Source organism: Microtus ochrogaster, chromosome 2 (genome assembly GCF_000317375.1).
Source record: "Microtus ochrogaster isolate Prairie Vole_2 chromosome 2, MicOch1.0, whole genome shotgun sequence".
NCBI classification, from domain to species: domain Eukaryota; kingdom Metazoa; phylum Chordata; class Mammalia; order Rodentia; family Cricetidae; genus Microtus; species Microtus ochrogaster.
This window is the reverse complement of record NC_022010.1, coordinates 72544156-72570228: the sequence shown is the minus strand read 5'-3', so window position 1 is coordinate 72570228 and position 26073 is coordinate 72544156. Positions and strand designations below refer to the sequence as shown.

The following is a 26073-nucleotide window of genomic DNA, read 5'->3' as shown; positions in this document are numbered from 1 at the left end:
ATGGACTCCCAGATGTTAGCAACTAGCTCCATGGACTCCCAGATGTTAGCAACCAGCAGTATGGATTCCCAGATGTTAGCAACCAGCTCCATGGACTCCCAGATGTTAGCGACCAGCAGTATGGACTCCCAGATGTTAGCGACCAGCAGTATGGACTCCCAGATGTTAGCGACCAGCAGTATGGACTCCCAGATGTTAGCAACCAGTTCCATGGACTCCCAAATGTTAGCATCTGGTGCTATGGATTCTCAAATGCTAGCTTCTGGCACCATGGATGCTCAGATGTTAGCATCTGGTACTATGGATGCCCAAATGTTAGCATCTAGTACCCAAGATTCTGCTATGATGGGTTCAAAATCTCCTGATCCTTACAGGTTAGCTCAGGATCCTTACAGATTAGCTCAGGATCCCTATAGGTTGGGTCATGACCCCTATAGGTTAGGGCATGATGCTTACCGGTTAGGACAGGACCCCTATAGGTTAGGCCATGATCCCTACAGACTAACTCCTGATCCCTATAGGATGTCACCCAGACCGTACAGAATAGCACCCAGGTCCTATAGAATAGCACCTAGGCCATACAGATTAGCACCCAGACCCTTGATGTTAGCATCTAGACGTTCTATGATGATGTCCTATGCTGCAGAACGTTCCATGATGTCATCTTATGAGCGCTCTATGATGTCTTACGAACGCTCCATGATGTCTCCTATGGCTGAGCGCTCTATGATGTCAGCCTATGAACGCTCTATGATGTCAGCTTATGAGCGCTCCATGATGTCACCTATGGCTGAGCGCTCTATGATGTCAGCTTATGAACGCTCTATGATGTCAGCTTACGAACGCTCCATGATGTCCCCTATGGCTGATCGATCTATGATGTCCATGGGTGCCGACCGGTCCATGATGTCATCGTACTCTGCAGCTGACCGATCTATGATGTCATCATACTCTGCAGCTGACCGATCTATGATGTCATCTTACACTGATCGATCAATGATGTCTATGGCAGCTGATTCTTATACTGATTCTTACACTGATTCCTATACGGAGGCATATATGGTGCCTCCTTTGCCTCCTGAAGAGCCCCCAACAATGCCACCATTACCACCTGAGGAACCACCAATGACGCCACCATTGCCTCCTGAGGAACCACCAGAGGGTCCGGCATTATCCGGTGAACAGTCGGTATTAACAGCTGAGAATACTTGGTCTACAGAGGTGACATTACCTACTGAAGAATCTGTATCACAGCCTGAGCCTCCTGTGAGTCAAAGTGAGATTTCAGAGCCTTTGGCAGTACCTGCTAATTATTCAGTATCAGAATCTGAGACTTCAATGTTAACATCAGAGGCTATTATGACTGTTCCAGAACCTGCACAGGAGCCAGAGTCTTCAGTCATATCAACACCAGTTGAATCTGCTGTTGTAGCAGAACATGAAATGGTTACTGAAAGACCAGTGACTTACATGGTTTCTGAGGCTACCATATCAGCTGAACAAACTGTGCTATCAGAGCCTTCTGTTATGTCGGAGACATCGGAAACATATGATTCTATGAGACCATCAGGACATGCTATTTCAGACGTATCTATGTCCCTCCTGGAGCCAGCAGTAACTATTTCACAGCCAGCAGAGAGCAGTCTGGAGCTTCCGTCCATGGCTGTCCCAGCACCTCCCCCTATGACTACCCCAGAATCTCCTGCTGTTGCCGTCCCAGAACTTTCAGCTGTGGCCAACCAAGAACTTGCCATTATGGTTGTTCCAGAAACCCCCACTGTGGCTGTCTCAGAACCTCCTGCTGTGACTGCCCCAGACCCTTCTGCTATGACTACTCCAGAACTTTCCTCCATGCCTGTCTTAGAACCTCCTGTGGCTGTCCCAGAGGTTCCAGCTTTGGCTGACCCAGAGCATGCTACAACTGCAGGGTCAGGTGGTTCTTCCCTGGAGCCTTCTGTGCCTGTCTTGGAACCAGCGGTATCAGTCGTTCAACCTGTTATGGTTGTTTCAGAACCATGTGTTCCTGTCCAGGAACCTACTGTGGCCATTTCAGAACCTGCTGTCACAGTTTCAGAGCATAGTCAAGTAATATCCCCGGAGATGGCTTTAGAGCCTTCACCACCAATAGTGGAGTCCAGTGTTTTTTCATCACATGTCATAAAAGAAAGGAATTTACTTTCTGGTGATCAAAGTTTTGGTCCAGAGGTTGGCATGCAGGAGATTCTGTTGCATTCTGGTGAAGAGCCACATGATGGAGGGCACTTGAAAAGTGACTTGTATGAAAATGAATATGACAGAAATACAGACCTTACTATAAACAGTCATTTAATTGCTAAAGATGATACAGTGTGTTCCGCTGCCATTGGTTCTGTTGGTGAAGCAAGTGAAGAGAAAATCATGCCTGTTGAGGCTAAGGAAGTCACAGAATTGGATACCTGTCCTGCTGCCAGTGAAGCTGATGCCGGAAGAAGCCTATCTTCTCAACTAGCTCTGGAACCAGATACAACGGGAACTAGTAAGGGGTTGGAATTTGTTACAGCATCTGTTCCCAGTTTAGATAATAAATATGATGGTGATGTATCTTTAACCACTCAAGATACTGAACATGACATGGTAATTTCCACCAGCCCTAGTGGTGGCAGTGAAGCTGACATAGAGGGACCTTTGCCTGCAAAGGACATTCATCTTGACTTACCATCAGCAAATCTTGTTTGTAAGGATACAGAAGACTCATTGCTCATAAAAGAGAATGACCAGACAGTAGCAGTTGCTCTTAGCCCTAAAGAAAGCAATGAAGATAAAGAAGTACCTCCTCCCAATAAAGAAACAGTTCCTGATTCAGGATATCCTGCCAGCATTGATGAGATTAACGAAGCTGACTTAGTGAGACCATTACTTCCTAAGGACATGGAACGTCTTACAAGCCTTAGAGCTGGCATTGAAGGACCTTTACTTGCAAGTGAAGTTGAACGGGACAGATTGGCTGCCAGTCCAGTTGTAATTAGTATACCAGAAAGAGCCTCAGAGTCGTCTTCAGAGGAAAAGGATGACTATGAAATTTTTGTCAAAGTTAAGGACACACATGAAAAAAGCAAGAAAAATAAAAACCGTGACAAAGGTGAAAAAGAGAAGAAAAGGGACTCTTCATTAAGGTCTCGGAGTAAGCGCTCCAAGTCTTCTGAACATAAGTCACGCAAGCGTACCAGTGAGTCTCGTTCTAGAGCAAGGAAGAGGTCATCTAAGTCCAAGTCTCATCGTTCTCAAACACGTTCACGATCACGTTCAAGACGTAGGAGGAGGAGTAGCAGATCAAGATCTAAGTCTAGAGGAAGGCGGTCTGTATCAAAAGAGAAACGCAAAAGATCTCCAAAGCACAGGTCCAAGTCCAGGGAAAGGAAAAGGAAAAGATCAAGCTCCCGGGACAACCGCAAAACAGTTCGGGCTCGGAGTCGAACTCCAAGTCGTCGCAGTCGGAGTCACACTCCTAGTCGTCGGAGAAGGTCTAGATCTGTTGGTAGAAGGAGGAGTTTCAGCATTTCCCCAAGCCGAAGGAGCCGCACCCCCAGCCGCAGGAGCCGAACCCCTAGCCGAAGGAGCCGAACCCCTAGCCGAAGGAGCCGCACCCCTAGCCGTAGGAGCCGCACCCCCAGCCGTAGGAGCCGCACCCCCAGCCGCAGAAGAAGATCAAGGTCTGTGGTAAGAAGACGAAGCTTCAGTATATCACCAGTCAGATTGAGGCGATCAAGAACACCTTTGAGAAGAAGGTTTAGTAGATCTCCCCTTCGTCGTAAAAGATCCAGGTCTTCTGAAAGAGGCAGATCACCCAAACGTCTAACAGATTTGGGTAAGTTATATTTTATGTTGTAATAGATATGAGTTAAGCTTGATTTCTAATCCTGAGTCAAAAGGGTATTTTGGGGGTGTTGGTTTAGATAATCATTCAGTTGTGTTCAGAGAATGAAGGGGAAGTTAGTGCACTTGAAAGGTAAAAAGCCATGATGTACCTGGACTTGCTATTTCACCTTAATTGAAAGAGTAGTAGCTTGAGAAGCCTCATTACAACTCAGATTGATGGTTGTGTGTTGAATATATTTCAGCACAAGGCTTTGCAAAAAAGCAGAATTTGAAAATTTTCATTTAATTGTTCTTTTTTTTGGGGGGGACAGGGTCTTAGTCTGTAGTACATGTTGGCATGTAATTTACTATGTATCCAGCCCAAAGTGGCTGTGTTCTCCTTGAGCTCCTGTTGACTGGGATTACAGGCTGAGCCACCATGCTAGACTTAGCTATCATATCTTAAAATGGCAACCTAGAATTGTTAAATGGAAAGGGTTTTTTTTTTTTTTTTCGAGACAGGGTTTCTCTGTGGCTTTGGTGCACGTCCCGGAACTAGCTCTTGTAGACCAGGCTGGCCTCGAACTCCCAGAGATCCTCCTGCCTCTGCCTCCCCGAGTGCTGGGATTAAAGGCGTGCGCCACCACCGCCCGGCCTGGAAAGGTTATTCTGTGTAATATGACAGGTTATTGAATTTAGGAAATTTTGTTCTGAGAGTGAGCTGGATGAATGATGCAGTTTATTTAATGAAGTGATTATCATTAATTATTTTCTGTTGTCTTTAAAAATAAATGTTTTCTAGCTGTGTAGAGGTGGCACACACCTTTAATCCCTGCACTTGGGAGGCAGAGGCAAGTGGATATCTGAGTTCGAGGGCAGCCTGGTCTACAATCAGTTCCAAGACAGCAAGGGCTACACAGAGAAATCCTGTCTCAAAAAAACCAGAAAACAAAACAAAACAAAAAAAACAAAACCTCTTTCTTATTAAAACTTGAACTATGCTTACCTGGTGGTTAATTTTTTGGTTAGGGCAGTCTAAAGAAAAAGACAAGACAGCAGAATTGATACTCTGTTTACTAAGAGTTTTCTGATATTTCATTTTCTTAGAACTGAGGAATGGTAGGTAATTCTCAGTGATTATAAGTTAGTGAAGGAAGTTGCTAGAATGTACGACTTTTACCAAGGGTCAAAACTTAAAAGAGTAGAAGGTGTAATTGCCCTAGTAATGGTGCAGGGGCACATTATGCACAGTGGAGAGGAATATTCATTCTTGTTTAGTTGAAGGCTTCTTGAAAGAGATGGACTTGGAACTTAATAAGGGATTAAGTTACTGTTAGATTAGAATGAGATTTGTCTGAGAGAGAGACAGAGACTAACTTGTAGCCCACTATGTAGTTGAGGTTGGCCTGAACTTCTACCACTGCCTCCACTTCCCCAGTGCTTGCTTGGGATTGCAGTTTTCTGTGACCAGTTTCTGTAATACTGGGCTTTGAACCACAGGGTCTGTACATGCTCAGTAAGCATTTTAACTAAGCAGCATCCCTAGCACAAAAATGAGAACGGTTTATGGTCATGTTAATTCTAGGAAATAATGTTGCCTTTGGTAGACTTGTTCTTTCATAATTTATGGCTAGGTGATCATAGAGTCATAGTAAGCTATCGTGTGTAGTATTTGCATTGGAAACAAAGAGTAGTGTTAATTGTTGAAAAGGGTCCATTCACCTTGATCATAGCCGTAACTTAGGGCATAGTACTGATGCCTTTAATTTTATTGTCTATGATATCTTTAGACAGAACAAAAACATACAGCGTTTAGGAAAACTGCTTCTTGTATTTTTTCTCTTACAGATAAGGCTCAATTACTTGAGATAGCCAAAGCTAATGCAGCTGCCATGTGTGCTAAGGCTGGTGTTCCTTTACCACCAAACCTAAAGCCTGCCCCTCCACCTACAATAGAAGAGAAAGTTGCTAAGAAGTCTGGAGGCGCTACCATAGAAGAACTAACGGAGGTAAGCTAGACAGACTTTGTTTCCATTCTTAAATGGATTATTCCATGGATGTTGACTTCTGGAGCGTGCCAAAACCTGAATTGTGGGCTGAACTGATAATGGCTGGCACCGAGTGCCCAAAACCCGAAATACAGATGTGGCAGCGGCAGAAGCTCTGTTTAGCAGGCCATTATCCGGGATGGCTAAGCTCCGCTAGCTAAAAAGTTACTTCCCATTACTTTTGCTTTCCAGTTTTAGAAGCCAAACTGACTGAGGAGTGGAACGGTTCGTTTGAATGGAGGAGGTGTTGAGTGAGCAACACGCAGAAGCTCGCCTACAGTTTCGTTTCCATTCACGACGTGTTCACTGATCGCCAAGAGTGTACTGCATATACGCAAAGACACAGACAATCTTCAGAAATGATCTTTTGCCACCGGAGCTTGGAAATTAATGAGAATAGCTGGCCATTGCCTGAAAGGAACTTCTTTCGCATCAACATTTCGGGTTTTGGCTGTTTGGTACCAGCCATTGGCGATAATGGCCGGCCATTATCAGTTCTTCCTGCGGTTCGGGTTTTGGCAGTAACATTTTAAATATACTTATTTTTGTTTTTAAAAAATTGATCTTTTAAAATTAAGGCTTTTTGGGGAAGCTTTGTTTTATTTTAATATTTTTTTTTGTGTGTGTGTGTGGGGGGAAGACGCTGAAATACTGCTGCTAGGATCCAGGAATAACACACTGTTTCATATACTGAAACCTGTTGTTGGCTAGCCTTATGCCAGCCTGCCACTGTCAACATATTCTGTTCTCATTGGTTACATGCTTGATACACTCTTGTGTTTTTGGCTAATTGAGCTTTTTAATTCTATTGTAATATTTTCAATTGATAATAGATGTGACAAGTTCTGCTTGTATAGACAGGTCTACTAAAATTTACTCTTAACCTTTTTATAAACGGAATATGTTCCTTTTGCTTCTGAGGAAGGAATTGACTTTATATGTTGGACTGCATCAATTGCACCCTCTCCATCATGCCTTATTTTCCATTCTTAAGTTACAGTCCTTAAATAAATTTTAAAAAACATTTATGGAGAGACTTGTTACTATTTACCCTGCCACAAATGTTTAAAATCTTTTACCATACATTTGGGAATTATAAAGTTTCTTGTTTCCTTGCTTAGATTCATTATAGTTTGAATTATAACTTAGAAAAGAAAGACCTAGCAAAAAGCCTCTTGCTTACTTACCAAATGCAAGCTTTTTATGTAAAAGTCTCTGAACACTTAGTGTTCTGCTGTTGTTGGTCTCATCTTCAGCGCTCTTGCCCCGTCTGACAAGTCTCTCCTGACTTGTTCACCACCACCTGACCAAGATGACTTTCTTTTCCTTCCCAATTCTTCTTTACTATGGAAATTGCGCTTATAACTCTTGCAGAAATATTCTTTGAGTCCTAAACCCTGCCTGAATATTCTCTCTTAAGCCTTTGTTCTTTTAGCACTTATGTACCCTGTTTGTATTATATCAGTTTGCACTTGTTATTGTGTTGCTCTGTAAAAAGGTTCTTCAATTACTTCTTGTATATGTACTCTTGTCTTGTATTAGATTGTAAGCTCCCTTGGAGCAGGGACCATGTCTTTACCTATTTCTCCTGTTTCTCTTTTTTTTCCTTTTTCCTTTTTTCCTTTTTGTTTTTGTTTTTTTGTATTTTTCTTAAGACAGTGCCCAGTTCAGTGCTCTGCACATAGTAGGTGCTCAATAAATGTTGTTGACTGAGCAGCCAGTGTGTGTTTAAATAATATATCTAGTAAGCTAAATTATGGTTCTTTAAGCTATCATAAATGTTGATTACTTGAAATTGATCTTATGTGATTCTTTTTAAAAAAAAATTACATGCTAATTTGTGTAAGCCATATTCATCTTTTGTTTGTTTTTACTTTAAAGAAATGCAAACAGATTGCACAGAGTAAAGAAGATGATGATGTAATAGTGAACAAACCTCATGTTTCGGATGAAGAGGAAGAAGAGCCTCCTTTTTATCACCATCCCTTTAAACTCAGTGAACCCAAGCCTATCTTTTTCAATCTGAATGTGAGTATTAGTCAAGTGCGTGCAGACTGATGAGACCCTTTGTGGGTTTAGTCTACTGAGTGTGTACATGCTGTGATGAATAGTGACAGCGGCTCTTCTCAAAGTAGGGCTCTGGTAGTGTGGGGGCCTAGGATGTGTGAGACTCTTAAGTTCAATTCCTGGCACTGCAAAAAAATAAAAAATAAACGTTTCCTTTAGATTTTATTGAGATTTTTAGAAACCATTTATGGTATTTGTTATAATGCATTCTAATTAAATACTGTATTTTAGATTGCTGCAGCAAAACCAACTCCACCAAAAAGCCAAGTAACATTAACAAAGGAATTTCCTGTGTCATCTGGATCTCAGCATCGGAAAAAAGAAGCCGATAGTGTTTATGGAGAATGGGTTCCTGTAGAGAAAAACGGTGAAGAAAACAAGGATGACGATAATGTTTTCAGCAGCAGCTTGCCCTCAGAGGTAAGTAGTAGGAATATATGTGTTTGTTTTTATGTCTAAATCTCCCATTTTAATGTTATTTTATATCTGATTTGGATTCTGTTTCACTCTTCTTAGGGCCGGGTTAAACGGCAGGGCCGGGTTAAACGACAGATGAAACAACCCGCAGCTTCTCATTTGACAGTAACTCGATGCAATTCACTTTGTGGAACGAAGCCACAAAGTGAAAAGCATCGAATTGCAGAGAAAAGTGTTATCACATCCCTACCCAACATTGGGCCCTCCATGCACTTGTGGGAAGGGAGCCCAAGGTACAACTATTTAGCTTCCCGTTTTGCTTCTAGGCTCTATAGCTCTAGATTTTGGTGGTAGCAAGTATGTTGGGTGGAGGGATTCAGGGGAGAGAAGGCAGATCCTCAGGTTCAACACAAGAACTGGATTGAAAAAGTCATTGTAGGTTGATGTGAACATCGTGGGTACATAGCCCATTGCCCTTAAGTGATGGTTTCTTAATATTTCTCTGGGTTTTCAGATAGCCTTTGATTTCAATAATTTTCCCTTCCTTGTGCTACCTTAGCCCTTTTGAATTCTTGTGTTTAACCTAGTGTTCAGCCTTGGTTCTCCATTCCCTACTCTTTCCCCTCTTTGCTACTATTAAAAGTTGGAGGAGTGAAATTTATACATTGAAATTTCTCAAGGCAATAGTTGTATCTTGTCAAAATGACGCAGTAACAATGCCAAATGTCAAAACAACCCCATTAAAATGCCGCCTGATTAAGTAATGTGCTGCTAAGTACAGTGCACATGAGAACAGCAAAACTGTATATATATGTAAATATATATATATCTGTATCTTTGTATGTATCTCTGTATCTGTATCTTTGCTGTGTCTTTTAATAAACAGTTTACTTTTATTTAACTTGTTGTGCAAAATCACGCTTGGGGATCTGGGAGGGTGGAGACTTGACTAGGGGAGGTGGGAGTTAGAGACTAACAGTCGTCACCTTGCCCTCGGTTTCCAAAGCCTTGACATTCGTCCAAAGATTGGACTTAGATACCTGATGCCCTTATGGACTCCTTTTTCTTGCAGTTCTGGGATATGTAGGTCTGAGAGACCTCGTCTCTTCACTTGAGGTTCCCTACAGTGGCCATAAACATTTTCCAGTAGACACTTCCAGTTCTACAAATAAATCTTGTTTATAAAGTCAAAGTAAATAGAACTCAAATCAGAAACTTTTTCATGTAGTACTTTTCCCCAGAGATATTCACAGGCGACATTTTCACTGTGTTTTTTTGACCTGCGGCATTTTGAATGGGAACAGTTCTAAATAGTAATGCTGATGAACGTAACTGGCCAGTGTAGTTAACTTATTTACAGTTAAAGGTGATGGTCTGTATGCACACAGAGTTCAACAGCTGAAGCAAATCAAAACATCACCAGTGAGGAGAAGGGTATCTGGTTTGGACTTAAGTTGAAACAAGTTTAGTGCTCATTTACTAATCCCCAAATCGGGCGGGCTACTGCCACATCTTAGGAGGGAAAGCTAACTGACATTAGCTAAATTAGACTGCAGCTAATTTAATCTTCTTGTAGTAGCTGAATATAAACCAGGTGAGGGTTGTACAGAAATAGATGTCCTGATATATATATAAATAAACTTTTAGTAGTTTATTTCAGATTATTATTTGAACAGTTGGGAAGAACATAGCCAGAGAGAATCTCCATTGTAGCAAAGACTTAGACATTTTGTAGAAATCTGACATTTTCTTTAGAAAATGATTATAAATTTTAGCTTCTGTTGAGTCATGGGAAAGTGCATGTTGATTATGCTCTTTGAATGAGAAAGTTTATTTAAATTTATGACTGCCATTTTCAGTCTCAACATTGGAAGTGATGCTCTAGCCTTGTCTTCCATCAAAGGTTAGAATCTAAGGGGGCAGTGTTCAGGAGAGTACAGAATCACTGAAACAGAAAGAAAGCTCTGCCAGGGATCAGATGAATAAAAGCATGATGTCTGTGGGGAAGGTAACACAGTGAGAGCTGAGCTACTTATACAACAAAGATCTAGGCGCAGAGGTAGAAGGTAATTTCGGTTGTAATGAAAAGAATTCCAAACTTTAGGAAGGGACAGGACTGTTTTGCTTTCATCTATTTCTGTAGCAATGTTAAAGACACCTAAGAAAAGTTGACAATAGATAATACTCAACTTGTTACTTAGTTACCATCTAAGTTTCCTTTATTTGTAGAGCTGGTGTTCTTTCTACCAGAGGAGCACTGACCTGATTTCAGTAGGATTCCAAATGATGTGGTTTTTTTTTTTAAGAGTAATGCAAAAAATTTTTTCTAAGTGGCAAGGTAATATTTTTTAAAATCAGTCTTTTTGTTTTAATAAGTATAATTGAAGTTTATGGATCTTCAGTCTTGACCACAAAACATTTTAGCGAAGATGACAGAATTTTATCTTCACAAGGGCTAAATTATCCTTGTTATTCCTACTCCCACAACTGTCTTGCACGTGAGTGTGCTGACATGGATGAAACTGCATAAATCCATGTGTATGGAAAACAACTCATCAAGATGGTGTTCCCTTCTGCCATAGCATCGTCTTCCTTCCCAGAAACCAGCCAGCTTCATCCTCAGAAAGGAGTGACTACAGAATTTTCAATCTGATTTGTGTCAATCTGATTTATAAACAAAGTTGGAAAACTCATGTTAGAAAAGCAGTCGCCAAGGACAGTTCTTTAATAAGGTCAGCAAAGGCTTATTGTAGATTAGAGGTAGGACACATGCACAAGTGGTGTGATAAGCATAGTCGCTAGTTCATTTGCCTCAAGCAGTGTGTTAGGTTTGTATTGGATCCTGTCTACATCCTTGTAGCTAAAATTCTCTTGAAATTGGAAACTCTAAGTTCATGAAGTTTATCAAAGCTCACTTCTTGGAAAAGGATGAAAATTGTAACTGGGCTTAGTTAAAGTATAGTTCTTGAATTATAATATTGCTAGATGTAAATTATAGCCTTGTTACTTACTCTTTTTTCCCCTAGATCTTTATAGGCTGGTAACCCCGAATTTCTCTGACGCACTTAACTTAGAAGGAGAAAAATATTAATTCCCTTATAACTCAATTATGGTATAGAATTTTGGATAATAAAAATAATACTCATAATTTATATGAAAAAGTGACTTAGGGAAGTTGTATGTTGATATGCCTTTCCTTTTTGAAGTTGACACTGTTATTTCATATGATCTGATGCATTTTTTTTATCATTTTTGTTAAGTATTGTAAATGTTTTCTAGGCTGGTTGTTTTTCTTTAGTTGTTATTACAGTTTGCTGCATGCCTTTTGAGATAACCTGCAGTCACCTGTGTAGAAAATAATCCAGTTTAGCCCTGCGCACTCACCTTAAGCTCCTTCCTATCAGTCACTGAATTTCTGTGAAATTTTTAGTTTTTTTTGTTGTTTATAGAAACTGCTTGGCTTCCCAGAGGGAGAGTAAGTGAACTTTATGTCTGTGTGTGATTGTGGTGGTGACCTCATGTCCAGACTGTAGAGCAGCTGCAGTCCTCTAGATAAGGAGTTACAGAAATGTGAGAATTGTAATTCAGGACACTATATAGATTTTCTTTATTTTAGGAGAAGGAATTCAGCATTTCTGCTCTAGTACCCAGAGTAGTGGCACCACAGTTTACTTTATAGAAGAAACGACATGTTAATAATTGATAGTAGCTTTACAGACTTTACAAATATCTCTTTTTAGTTTGTGGAGGGAAACCTGGAACCTTTCTCATATTTCTTATTTTTGAACATTAAAGACTGGTTAAGAATATAAAACATTTTTTCAATGTAGCAGTCAGTAGCCACTAAAGTTCCCAAATTCCAACTGCTGTGTGTGTGTTGTTTTCCCAAGACAGGGTCTCTACATAGCTCTGACTTGCCTGAACTCTCTCATGTAGACTAGGCTGGCCTTGAACCTAGATCCATGTGCCTCTGCCTCCTGAATGCTGGAAATAAAACTGTGTACCACTATGCCCAGCTAGCTATTGTATTTTATGTGTTTTAATGAGACTGTGTAACATTTTATCAGATTCTTGACTATTAATACTCTGGGGACTGCAGTTTAGTTAGTACTTTATGTCTTAACATATAATATGAACCTTGAAAAGCTGAATAAAACTCTTGTAGATGTTAAACCCCCTCCTTTTGTGAAGCTAGAGATGAAACTCATAGTTCTGTACATGCTAGGCAAGTGCTCTACAGCTGGGCTATATTCCCAACCTAGGGTAATCTAGACTGTCTCAATTTTTGATATATTTCAACATAAAGTAGGAAATAAGTGAATTTTTTATATAAACTTAATGATTTGCTAAGCCTTTGAAAAAATAAATGCAGTTGATTAGGAAATTGTTGTCACTTATTTAAACATCAAGGTTGGTATATTAAACATGTCTTTTATATGAAGTATTTAATATGAAATAATACTGAGGCTTAAAGGAGTTTCTTCTGGGCTCTAGAAGGAGTATTTTAGTTATTTCTCAATCAAGTTTACAAGAAAATGTAGTGTAAACAGGCCAGTAAAGGACATATTTTTAGGTAAATTTTTGTTTTACTTAGATTTAGTTAGAGCTCTGTGTATTTTATGGCTATGAAGCTGGAACTTTATGTTGGATATTGAAAGGTTCTGATTGGAATGAGTAGACATTTTCCCCTGTGTCTTTCAAGAATAAAAACTTACTATGACTTAGCACCCATCACTTAGGTTTGCAAATTGCTCTGAAACCAAAGTAAGTTTAAGAAGACTAATGCAATGGTATGTGTCTCATTTGGTTGTTTGGTGGGTCTGCACAGACAAAATATTCTACAAGATAATTCTACTTGACAGTTCAAGTAACTTTACATCTAAGGTAGGCCTAAGAAATAATAAATTTTGGTCTGAAATAACTATATTCACATTGAATCACATTGAAAGACTCAGGAATTACCTGGAAGAGATTTGAGTCCCAGGAATTAACTCATTTATTGTATAGTATTTTGGTGTGACTTTACATAGGTTGTCATCATTTTTGTAGACCTTAAAACTAAATATTAAGCATGGATAATACTGTTAATAAGCAAGTAAGAGCTTTCATTTACAATAGTCTAATGGGCATCAATTATGTTTATTTATTTATTTACTTATTTATTTTCATTTTAAGCCAGAAAAGTATACTTTGTTAGTAAAAGGAGTCTTAAGACAATTTCAGTCAAGATAACTTAGAATGGATGATACGTAAGCAAATTTGAAGTTGGGAAAAAGATACTTGGTCCTTCCATTGGTATATAGGTTATACACAGTACACAGTGAGATTATTGCTAGCTTCTATTTTTTTTAAAAGCTGCTTTACTGACTTTCATTTGCAATGTCCATACAATACCTATGTATGTGAAAACAGTAAGCCTCTGTATTAAACACTTTTTAAAAAAGTTTATTATGTGAAATTACAGGAAAATAATAGTTAATTAAATGTTAAATGATATTAAAAGAGAATATTGAGTTCATAAAACTCAGTTTTCATCATAAAGTGGTTAAGCCCTTAAATCTGTCACCTGCTTAGCACAGGAGGCTATGCTTTCATTGTATATAAGAAATCTGTGATGGTGGTGACCTACCTCCCATGCTAACCATTCAATTATGCCCCATGAACCTTAGCCTAAGTTTTCAAAGGTAGATGACAAGATTTTGGGGGAAGACTTAAACACTTAAAAACCAGTGTTATTTCTAGATTATGGTAATAAATGTATGTACTTCAAAATAACTATGTACTGACTGGAATTTTTTGAGCTCCTGGGTTCTTAGGATCAAAGCATATCCATTCCTGTCTGTGCTCCCGGGAACCTGCTATGAGTAGAGTTATATTGACTCTAGTGGTGTTCTGCTGCTTATCCACAGACCTCACTTACTGCTTCCGAAGTTACACTAATAATCAACTAGAGTAAGATGAACTGATAGAGAATATCATAATAGTTTAACTTTTATAACCATTAAAAACGTACGAGGCCAGCCTGGTATACAAGAGCTAGTTCCAAGACAGGCTCCAAAGCCACAAAGAAACCCTGTCTCGAACCCCCCCCTCCCCCCCCCGAAAAAAAAACCAAACAAGTAAAAAACCGGTACCATTTGTTAGTAAAGCTACAGATAATGAGTTCATAATGAAACTCAATGGTTCTAGTTTGATATTATAGAAAACATGCTGATGAAATCAGAATTTGGACTGAGTTCTGCCTCTGAATACTACTTGACAACTAACTTACCTTAATTGTCTTCTATTTTCCAGGAGTGTCCTCTTTGCCTTTTGAATCTTCTCATTTTCCAAGAATCTTAATTATATAGACTATGGTTAATTTTTTTACATGTAGCATCTAAAGACATAGAAGCACCCGAGAGAATTAGGGGACTGTGGTAATTTTGGATAATTATCTATGTTTTCTTTCTTAGCCTGTGGACATCTCAACAGCAATGAGTGAACGGGCACTTGCTCAGAAGAGACTCAGTGAGAATGCATTTGACCTTGAAGCCATGAGTATGTTAAATCGAGCTCAAGAACGGGTATGTGACTTTTATAATGATTAAATGAGAATTTTACTATCTAGATATCTGACTCATTACAACAGTAATTGTGAGAAACCAGTACCGTTTTCAGGTGTGTGCTAGTGGAGAACTGGACTCAAGTCTACATATGCTGTTTTATACTTGATACTCGTTATACTTTGTTCTGTCTTAATTGCTGACTTATTTGAAATAAAAATGTCTTAGACCTAATTAGACTAAGAAAATGTTTATTGCATACTATGGCAAGAACTATTTGAGAACAAAATAGAAAATAAATCCCTCAAGAGATTACAGTCTGATCTGTACATAAGGTATTACTATTACTCTCCTTGTTTCAGCTAAGCAAACCGAGCTAAGCAGTAGTCAGCTGATACCCACAACTCATAAGTAGAAGTGGGGTTCATTAACAAATAATAATGAATCAGAGTCTACTTTGAACAGGAAGGAAATAGCTTTCCATTTTATGCTAAATCTATATAGGAACAGTTTAAGTAGGAAGTAACATTGCTGGTAATACAGGTATGCATTAAATGCAACATGAAAGATGCCTGATTCTGTAGCACAGTAGGTGTTGGTGAGCGATGTGGTCTACTTTTTCTGCTTTTGACCATTTTCTGTACTATGCTATTGGTAGATAACAGTTAATATCTCGCAGGATTCGCAAAAGATTTAGATGATCATGGCAATTATTTAGATTCATTTGTATGATACGTCAAATGACAAAGGCAAAGATCTTTGGCCATAAGAACTACATTTTTCATCTCGAACCCTCATACCTTCTTTTGCGTTAATAGATTTCACTGAATGCTGTAAAACTTACTTGAACTTTAAATATATCATTATTTGGCTACTTCAGGAACCAAACTATTTTTCCCCAGTGAATTAAACTACCAGTGTGGCGCTTTCATCAGATCAGTACTTTCACTTATTGAAGATGGTGGCTTCTTTTTCTTCAGATTGATGCCTGGGCTCAGTTGAACTCTATCCCTGGGCAGTTCACAGGAAGTACAGGAGTGCAAGTTCTAACACAGGAACAGCTGGCTAATACTGGTGCCCAAGCCTGGATTAAAAAGGTACACGGACTATCAAAAAATAAGAAGCTGAGTTTTTTGTTGTTGTTTTTTTGATAATCATACCTTAAAAATGGAGAGGCAAGTGACTAACCTAAGTTCCTGAGTAAGTTTACTATGTGTATATGCTCCAGGATGGACACTGAAGATGGGCTGAAATCCTGACAAAATGCCAAATGCACACATACGGCTCGAGAGCCACTCACTTTATATCTGGAGGTGGTTGTTTTTCATGATTTTGCAGTTGGTTTTAGTGGGGGTGGTTCTACTTAACTGTTTTGAATGCTAACTGTACCAGGTGCTGTTCAGAATCCTCCGCAGTTCCTGTTGGACTACTAACCTAATCATTTCAGAGCAGTGTGCTCAAACATTTTCATCACGGGATACTTTATTACAGGTTTAGTTTTGGTGGATCACTACCCCCAAGAGCCCTTTGCCACCCTAATATTCCATTCCTCTATCCTTGTCCTCTCATTAGTGCCTGCGCCCGCTTATAAATACCTTTGCTCCTACCTTCCTATTATGACTTCTAGCCCCAGGTCCCTATATGGTGGTCAACTATTAGATCTAATGAAGTGGTTGGGAGGCCCTAATTAATACTGCATGTGGTAAACTTGCCATGGGACTGAAAGGTGGGAGGAGGATGGCTGTGGAGTGTGGGGTGGGCAGTTGTGAAGGGGGGTAAAGAGGGTGGGGTGGGCTGGAGATAACTATCTGTGGACCACCATTTAGGTCCTGGTGGCCTCTGGTGATCCACAGGCTCAGTTTGAGAACCACTGACTTCATGAAAAAACAGGATATGTAAGACCTAAAATCAAGGGAGAGGACGGACATCTCATGCTACGAAGATGTAGGTGCACCTGATCTCAGATTCCTGCAATGAGATTTTTCAACTCTACCTACGGCTACCTCATTGTTGGGGGAGTCTTAGGTGGTTAAAAGGGGGTATTCTGAAGAAATGATGCTTGGTGACGGGCTGTGGTTTGGTTGGATGGGTGATGAGAAATTTGTTTCAGGAGTACTGGCAACAGCAGTGCTGAAACTGGGAGGCTGCGTGGTCTCTTGGATTGGGAAGGTTTCTTTGTCCTGCTGTACTCCTGACTCCTTGTGTGATCGTGGGCAAGTAATTCCTTGGAATTTTTGTCTCCCAAATGTCAAGTGGTGGGAGACAGGTTCTTATCAATGTCTCCAACAATGTTAATCAGTGATGTGATGGGTACCTTATTACTTGTAGAATTGGAGTGAGTGCTACTCATGGATGAGCTGAAGTTTTCAAAAAAGAAAATTTTGGTTGCTTTGGACATTAATAACATTTTATAGCAAGCATTCCCTGTGGTTCTCTTATTAACTAATTAATATAAGGTATTACACAACTTCATTGTGCTTGCCTTTCCCGTTAAGAAAGTTGCACGCATATGTACCTAGACAATGGTTTTGGGGGGAAAGGGGATTATCTAGCAATATTTTTAATGATTAGATTAGTTTTATATACTAATACTTCATATAAATTATAGAAGTTGATAGTTGAAAAGTAGCTTTCATTTTAGTGGGGAGGAATTGTTTACCTTTTTTTGACACTGGGCATTAAAACTGGGGCCCTCAGTTTTAGGTAGTAAGCAAGCTTTCGAAAGTCACACGTTCAGTCATGTTTCATTTATTTGGTTCTGAAGCTCAGTGTTTGGTATTTGTGAGTATTTATGCTTGTAATAGTTCATGTGCATTGCCAGGTAGAAGCTTCTGGAAGGTTTTCCATTGTGAAATGTGCTGCTCTCTGTGTATGTGTAAAGAGCAGATAAACATAAGTGAATTTCCAAGGTGAGTTTGCACTTAAGTGGCTCCCTAACACCGTCTCAAATAGATTTGTGCTGTTTTTCAGTTTGTAAGTAGCTACTGTTTAATAGAACCTTGAAAATGATTTAGCTTTACATTTTATATAGGATATAATCTGGGAAGCAAATTCTTACATTATAGAAGGAATCAACAATAGCAAAATGATCGTATTGTGAATTACTGGGTAGAGTATTTGGATGGAAACTGGAGGAGCATTATTTACGAGTCATTAGGCAACTAAAATTTCATTGGCATTTTTCAAACATTTTTTCTACACCCATTAATTGTGTTTAGGAAATGTTGAAATGGCCATTTGGCTTTCTTGGCCCAGCACTTTCACGTATTAAAAACCATAGGGAATACCAACTAATAAATACCCTGTGTTCTTTAGTTTGTTTTAGAATACTTTTAGATTAAGAGAAATATTTCATTTATATTCTCATTAATGTGTAAGACATTTAAAACTTCATTAACTTTAATGGACCTTTATGTTCTCAAATTATTTGGGTTTTAATTTCATAAAGAATGTTGGTTATTGTGGTCTCATTAGATCAAGACAGCTTTTTACACTGGGTAAAGAGGCAGGTGCTAATATAATAGCAAAGAGAAGTGGAAAACTGGGCTACATGGGGATTTATATTGTACTCTGTCTGTATAGTTGCCCTTTTTTTTAGGAGTGTTACCTGGAAAAGAGGGGAGATGAACCTGAAGTAAGTATAGTCATTCTAGGTGTGTAGCATCAAGGCAGTGGAGACCCAAGCATCAGCTAACTTTTCTCTTTATACATCCACAATGCATGGCCTGCACCAAATAAGGAACTGAACCAGGGGTATGTTTTTACCTCCACAGCTGCCTCCTTCCATCAGAGCACCTTGTTAAACTTAATGTCTAGTCACATGTCCTTGGCATATTTTCTCCCCAACATTTAATTATAAAGCTGGGAAACAAAGCTTATATATTTTACTGCAGTGTAAAAAATATAACTTTTAAGGATCAGCTTACTGATAGAAGGAAAAAGAATGTATACCTGCTTGCTGAGCTACTAAACATTTGACTCTGTAATGACTTAGTATATTATTTGGCAGAGAACATTAACGTAAAATGTCATAATAATCTGAAATAAAACATTGTTTAGAGATGCTTCAATTAAAAAGGAAAAAACCCCACCTAGATCAACAGCAGAATTCATAATTGATAGAATGTGCATTGACACCTATTTCAAGAGCACTGGCCATTTCTCAGCTGGAAGATCCAAGACTGCTGACCGTGCTAATGCACATAGTTGTGCAGCTCAGGACATTAAGTGGTTTGCTGCTTTGATGGAAATTATGGTTCAGTGGGTTGGATACGAGAGAGATGATTGTTCACAGAATAACCTGTGAACTTTCACCCCTCTGTATGGAAACTTGTTTCAGGGCCAAATCCTTGTAGCTGTCTTCTTGCCCCGGTCAGTGCCAGCCGTACTATTCACAACACTGCTGCTACCGAGGCCTAGGTATGTAAACATTTAAGGAGTTTTTTAAGTCTCTTAACATCAAGCCAGGTTTTAGAAGAATTCAGATTTGGTATATATACTCAGGGTATCTGATGTGCTTATAACTTACTACATGTAAATTTATTCTGTTTATAGGGATTTTCTAAGTAAAAATTTGATACTTGCTTTATAGTAGAATGGGGAAGAAAACTGGATGACAACTGTATGCTTCTTCAGTGTTCAAACTATTTTAAAATATTTTAAAATTTCTAGGCTTTATTCATAAACTAGGTATACCTGAGATAATAATATTGACTGTTTTAACATTGCCTTCTTTTTATTTTACAAGCTAAGAAGAGATACCAGTGAACCTAAATAGTGGACGAAAACAGGAGTGCTCTTTTTGTTGTTGTTGTTTTTTTGGAGGGGGGCACCGAGGGGCAACTGTTAAAATTGCCATTTGACTTTCAAGTGTTGGTAATTATTACTAGAACATAAGCTACAGAATGTACTAAGCATAGTAGAGTTTCAATTTAATGCTACTGATCTAGAAGTAAAGGAAGATTTAACATTGTAGTTCAGTTCTAACTGTAAAATGGGGGCCTTTTCCCTTTTTTTTCTTTGGATAGGATCAGTTTTTAAGAGCAGCCCCAGTAACTGGAGGAATGGGTGCTGTCTTGATGAGAAAAATGGGCTGGAGAGAAGGAGAAGGGCTGGGAAAGAACAAAGAAGGAAATAAGGAGCCCATCCTCGTTGATTTTAAGACAGACCGGAAAGGTAAGTTGAAGTATTTTGAGTCCCATTTTCTTTTGTTTTTATCTTATTTTGGTCCTAGTGACCATGGACTGGAGACAAATAATGAATAGCCCTTTGCTGGAGAAACCTTTAACACATTTTTTCACACACAGCAGTTTCTGTTGATGAAGATACTAGTTTGATAACTTGCATTGTGGTAGTTACTGTGAAAATCTGTGTGCGTTTTAAATATTTAATAAATTTTTTCTTTTGTTCTTAATGGAGATTACCAGGTATGCTTGCCAGGTTTTTTTGGTTGGTTGTTTTCTTTTTTTTTCTTGCTACATTTATTTATTGTGCAGACATGACTGGCAAGCACCCTTATTTGTGGAAACATCTTCTTGGCCATTATTCGGTTGTCTATTTTATTTTTTTTAAATGATTTATATATAGGGGTCTGCTTTTTCTGCATGTATGTTTTTGCAACATATACCAGTGCCCATAAAGCCCAGAGAGGGCATTGGATCCTGGGACTAAAATTAGAGATGGTCGTGAGCTGCAGGGATGCATGGAAGACCAGTGCTCTTAACTCTCTAGCTTTTTTGGTGGTTTTTTGAGACAGTATGTATTTTTGCCTGTCTCTGCTGGGCCTTGAGTGGCCTTGAACTTGCAATGATCTTCTTGTCTTGTCTCCTGAGAGCTAGAATTACAGACCTATGTCATCACAGTCCTTGGTTCGTTTGTTTGCATTTTTAAGGTGTGATTTTTTTTCTTAGACACTTTAGTTTCTTAAGTTTCTACTTGATTTTTGTGTTGTGGGTGAAATCACAGATGAGCCGCAGTCAGTAGTAGTATTAGTTCTTCATTACCTCCTGTTGGGGACCTTGGAATTGTTGTTTCTGTTAGCTGTTTTAGAAATATGCACATAGTAACTAAAGTTAACAGCTAGCTAGTGGCATTGAATGTTGGTTGGTAGCTCATATTCCTTGTGTAAGCCTTTACTTAAGATACGGGCCAGGCCTTGTGGTGAATGCCTTAGATCCCAGCAGAGACAGGCAAATCTCTTAAGTCTGAGGTCAGCCTGGTTTACAGAGCAAGACTTAGGATAGCCATGGCTACGAAAAGAAAACCTGTCAACAAAAAACCAAAGCAAAATATATATAGCCGGAGGTAGAGGCAGGCATATTTCTGTGAGCTCCAGGACAGCTAAAGCCTCAGAGAAAACCCCGTCTGGGAAAAACAAACAAGAGGGACATCTATCATATAGCCCAGGTTAGCCTTGAGCCCCCTCCCCCCAATCCTACTGCCTTAGACTTCTCAAATTCTTGGATTATAGGCATGTGCTACCATATACAATTTAGACATGACTTTTAGAAACTGGATTTTTTTTTTTTTTGAAGTTCAACGATCAGTGGGAGTAGACTATCTGTGAATCTAGTCAGTTTCGTGTAATTCTAGGGAGTATCCACATTGAAATTATTCAACATAATGTGTGAACTTTTAGACAGAGGGAGATTTATATTCTAGCAATAGAGTGGCTGAAAAGTTTGCTTTTTAAAGAAAAAAGTGGGAAATTGCACTGGTTGGTAAGTAGGAAGGGGTTTGCATTTGTTAAAGATGCAGAGTCTCTTTTTTGGGACACTTCCTTTTTCACTGTGTGTGCTTTTGTTTTGCGAGAACCATACTTTTAACTTCAACCTATTTTAAAAGATGAATTTGTAAAGATACTTGCAGTTAGTACTTTCCACTCTTTAAACTTGCAGGAAAAAAGACTGACAGTGACATGGCCACTGTCAGTGTGCACTTAAATGGAGGTTAGAGATCAATATCCCATGGTAGATGTCAGGCACCATCCACCTTGACTTTGGAAACAGGGTCTCACTTGCCCCAGGGACCCACCTGTCGCCCAAGTGCTGGAATTACAAGTGTGTTCCAACACTGCTGGCTTCTCAGAATTTGTTGATGGGGTTCAGACTCAGATCTTTGTGACAGTGCTCTGTGACTAAAGTCCATTTTGATAGAAATCTACTGAGTATTTTGGTTTTAGTAGGAGGAGGTATTTTTTCCATCTATTATAATTTTAAATTACTAATTGTAAATTTTGGCTTCCTTTTTATAGGTCTTGTTGCAGTAGGAGAGAGAGCACAGAAGAGGTCTGGGAACTTCTCTGCTGCAATGAAAGACTTATCAGGTGAGAACAAAACCCTTACTCATACCATGAAATCATAAAGTTGTTGCAAAGTTGGTGTAATTTATAATACTTGTTTTTCTCTCTACAGGCAAACATCCTGTGTCTGCCTTGATGGAAATCTGTAATAAAAGAAGGTGGCAACCACCTGAATTTCTCTTGGTCCATGATAGTGGCCCAGATCATCGCAAACATTTTCTCTTTAGGGTAAATATAAACTTATATACTAATTATTTATCAGTATTAGAGGGCTAAGGGATAGGTGTGATACAACCAGTGTTAATATTCTGTGGGTGGGTTACAGATGTGCATATATGTGGGAAGAGTGGGTTTTTTAACTTGGAGGGGTACTTTAATATATAATTAAGAATTAGAAAATTAAATGGGGGGCATAGGCAAAATCTGGTTAATATTTTATATTTTCTAGGGGAATGGGGGGGTGTAATTAGTACTTTTGAAATGATGCGGAGACCTGCACTTATTTTGCAGTTTCCTTTTAAAAATCATTTACTGCTTCTGGGCTGAGATTAATTTTAATTTGGGGTTTATAATTTGTAAATTATTTATAGAATTTAGTGAAAAAGTACAAAGCTAATAGATATTAAAGTTTGATGCTGTTCTTATTGTATGTTTTTCTTGAATAGGTATTGAGAAATGGAAGCCCTTACCAGCCCAATTGTATGTTTTTCTTGAATAGGTATTGATTAATGGAAGCGCTTACCAGCCCAGCTTTGCCAGCCCTAATAAGAAGCATGCTAAAGCCACAGCAGCTACTGTGGTTCTTCAAGCAATGGGCCTTGTACCAAAGGACCTCATGGCTAATGCCACTTGCTTCAGGAGTGCCTCACGTAGATAGATTGAGGTTTTATATTAATCATTTCAGATAATTTTACTCTGCATCACAATGTATTTCCTCCTTAATGTTGTAAATATTTCACAATTTAAGACATTGTGTAAAAAGCAATCTGTACAAACATCTCCAGGCTTTGGTTTTTGTACCATGGAAATTGTATTTAACCATACAGGGTTTTGGTATGTTTATATTGTTTACCTTAGTGATGTATTTGTTTAAGTGGCTAACATCAAAACAATTGTTTGAAGGCATCAGTAATATTCAGTGTGGAATGTTAAATAACGCTTTTATACTGTATTTTGTACTATGATGTAACTCCCCTTCCTTATGGCTAGGCTACTGTAACACTTGCCTGTAATCAGTGAAGGGCTGTGCACCTTGTACTATTTCACAATGGGTTCTGCTGGACAGATACTGGGCCAGTGTTATTAAAGTAATGAAGCAAGATCTGTTCCACAGGGCTAATGCCACCATCCCCCCTTAAATTTTTGTAGAGGTTATGAAAAGAAAGTGATCTGTTGTGTCATGATCAGTACTAAGTCCTGCATTCCCATTAAAGCCACTTGGATCATAAGAAGGGAGTGAATGGAAGTCCAACTAGAATTTTACTTCAGAGGCCAAGTACATATTTAGTATGGCTTGAGTTGTGATATAGTTTTACTTTGATGTGCATTTTGAATTTCAGCTACACCTAGATAGACGTAAATAAAAATGCTGTAACCAACTTACCTAATAAAAATTGGCAATCAGCCACTATTTTGTTGAATATGAGAAAGTTTAAGTTGATGTTAATTTTTTAGGGTCTGATAGAATATTCATGTGTATTAACAGTGGTATTCATATGCTATGTCTCTAAACTTTATTTTCAAAAGCTCAAGGCCCAAATACAACCTTCTCTGGAATAAATGTGGTGTCTTATTTTCTGGCTTTATGGAACACATATAACTAAGTACTATTATTTGTTACCCAATACCTGTGATTTCTATGCACGTTTATTTGAAAATGCTGAATTTTACACACACATGCAAACACACAGACTACCTGTAAGCACAATGAGTACTAAGTTGCCCAGACTGACCATCCAACACTTCTGTCTGACTCGACAGAACAACAGTGTGAGTGGATACCAGAGAAATCATTAATGACAAGGCTGCAGTCAGGTCTACATTTCCCAAGTCTCCAAAGAACCCACTACTAGTTTAAGGACCATCAATCTCAATGGATTAAGTGCTGTGTGTGTGTGTGTGTGTGTGTGTGTGTGTGTGTGTGTACACACACACAGGTAATCTTAATACAACACTTTTAATTCAGTTCTCTACTCAGGTTACAATCAAGTTGCAGATATAGAATTGTCATTCAAGTTATCTGAGGTTTAAGGAAACAGCTCACATCTCCTGAACTGAAAATGTATGAAAATAACAAAAGCAAAATGTTGGTTTTAAACCTAAAACTAATGCATTTAATAATAAAAGTTCATAGAAAAAGTCAATGCTTAAAAACATTTCGGTATTTTAAAACATAGTCTTCCAAAATGAACTTTAAAGAGCCAGAAACCTAAGAATCATCAATTTCCTTCCTTGCTAGGAAGCTTTTCCTCAGTTTCCCTTTAGGCTTACTTTGGTGTTCAGGATCTCCAATTAAAAATGTAGTCATTCATTTCCACATTCCTTAAGGATGACTTCCCCAGTAGTGGTATTTGACTGAGCTGCTGCAGGGTTTTGGGGTGCAGCCCACAGTTAGCAAGGTCCTTAGGAGCATCTTTCTGCAGAAATACAAGTACACATCCATAAACACATTAGTTCTTCCACACTGAGTTTTTAACTAATCACCATACAGACTGGTAAGTAAAAGTCACTTAATCATGGTTACAAGACCTTCAAATGTGACAGGTACCAGGTCCATTAAGGACTGTTGTTAAAGTCTAAAGATGGTTAGAATTCAAAGGAGATCAGTTAAGTAGGATGGGGAGACAGAGTTGGGGTATCCAGAACCCACAGAAATGCTGGGCAGGCATGGTGGTGCACCTGTAACTCCAGCCTCTGAAGATGGAACGTGAAGCAAGCTAGCTGTTGAGACTAGGCATGTCAGTGAATTCTGGTTTTGAAAAGGCCCTGCCTTAAAAAGGGGGAAAGCAATATAGCTTGAGTTCCAGGTTCCAGGTGTTTATGTGCAGTCCCCACTGCTGTGCCCAAAGCACATACAAAATTGCAAATAACATACATGAAAAACAGGGAAAAGCTAGCTCTAGTAAATTGCATTCCCATAAACTACAAAGAAATCAGGCATTACTAAACTTAAGTTGTGAGGGCAGTAAGTACTTTTTAGGTTTGGAAAGTTTTAGTATTGCCTGATTTTATAAATTTTATGATGTACATGTGGCTATTCCTTAATTCATAATTTGCTTTCTAACTTGATACAAATCTGGCCTATCATAAGTGACATTTCTCCCAGCAAGAGGACACAAGCTACACTTGAGACTACTTACTCTGTGCGGTTCCTTCTCCAGTGGCAGGCAGACATTGAATGCAGCAGTTGGCTCATGCGCATACATCCCAGCAGAGAATGACCCTCTCTGTGAAGATCTGAGTAGCATGATCACAGATTGCAGAGCATGAGGCATGACAGGACCTGTGATCTCCAAACTAAACTTGTCTCTGTACCCAGAAAGATCTTGTGTCTTTACATTAATGCTTCGTGCCTTCAGAAAATTGAAAGAAAAAGGCAATTAGGATCATAACTCAATCTGTCCCTTAGCTTAAGATGTGGCCAGTGCATTTTTATTCAGGGTTTCTTCTGATAGGAAACACGAACTACTTTTGTTTCCTGAGATGGCTACATAATACTTAACATGTTGCTTCACGTTCCCTGTTCTTGAGATCTGTAACTACTTGTGGGTATGTGATTGCATTGGTACATAAAACGGGATTAGGCGACTTAAATGACAAATGAAGGGAACACCAAAATGTTGCCAATTATAATTTATCCAGT

At 38.9% G+C, this 26073-nt stretch overlaps 2 protein-coding genes across 12 annotated transcripts in view; one reads left to right on the top strand and one right to left on the bottom strand.

Annotated features, from left to right (window-relative positions):
* The window catches only part of Son (SON DNA binding protein), a 33192-nt gene extending 9205 nt beyond the window's left edge, over nt 1-23987 (top strand). For 3 of the 11 annotated variants that reach the window (XM_013352551.2, XM_026786623.1, XM_026786661.1), the window contains 10 exons: nt 1-3844; nt 5683-5843; nt 7764-7910; nt 8181-8369; nt 14822-14932; nt 15892-16008; nt 19939-20086; nt 22164-22235; nt 22324-22439; nt 22930-23987. In XM_013352551.2, the coding sequence (XP_013208005.1) occupies nt 1-3844; nt 5683-5843; nt 7764-7910; nt 8181-8369; nt 14822-14932; nt 15892-16008; nt 19939-20086; nt 22164-22235; nt 22324-22439; nt 22930-23088 (5064 nt within the window). In that variant the 3' untranslated portion in view covers nt 23089-23987. Of the gene's footprint in view, nt 3845-5682; nt 5844-6074; nt 7612-7763; nt 7911-8180; nt 8370-8465; nt 9263-14821; nt 14933-15891; nt 16009-16764; nt 19747-19938; nt 20087-22163; nt 22236-22323; nt 22440-22876 lie in introns of those variants that run through there. The other 8 variants (XM_013352558.2, XM_005345198.2, XR_003378242.1 and 5 more) reach the window with 8 other exon arrangements.
* Nucleotides 15154-26073, bottom strand: part of Donson (downstream neighbor of SON) — a 17809-nt gene continuing 6889 nt past the window's right edge. The window contains exons 9-11 of the mRNA XM_005345199.3: nt 25571-25783; nt 24702-24847; nt 15154-15995 (exon numbers count right to left, since the gene is read on the bottom strand). Coding sequence (XP_005345256.1) covers nt 24710-24847; nt 25571-25783 — 351 coding nt within the window. The 3' untranslated portion in view covers nt 15154-15995; nt 24702-24709. The remainder of the gene's footprint in view (nt 15996-24701; nt 24848-25570; nt 25784-26073) is intronic.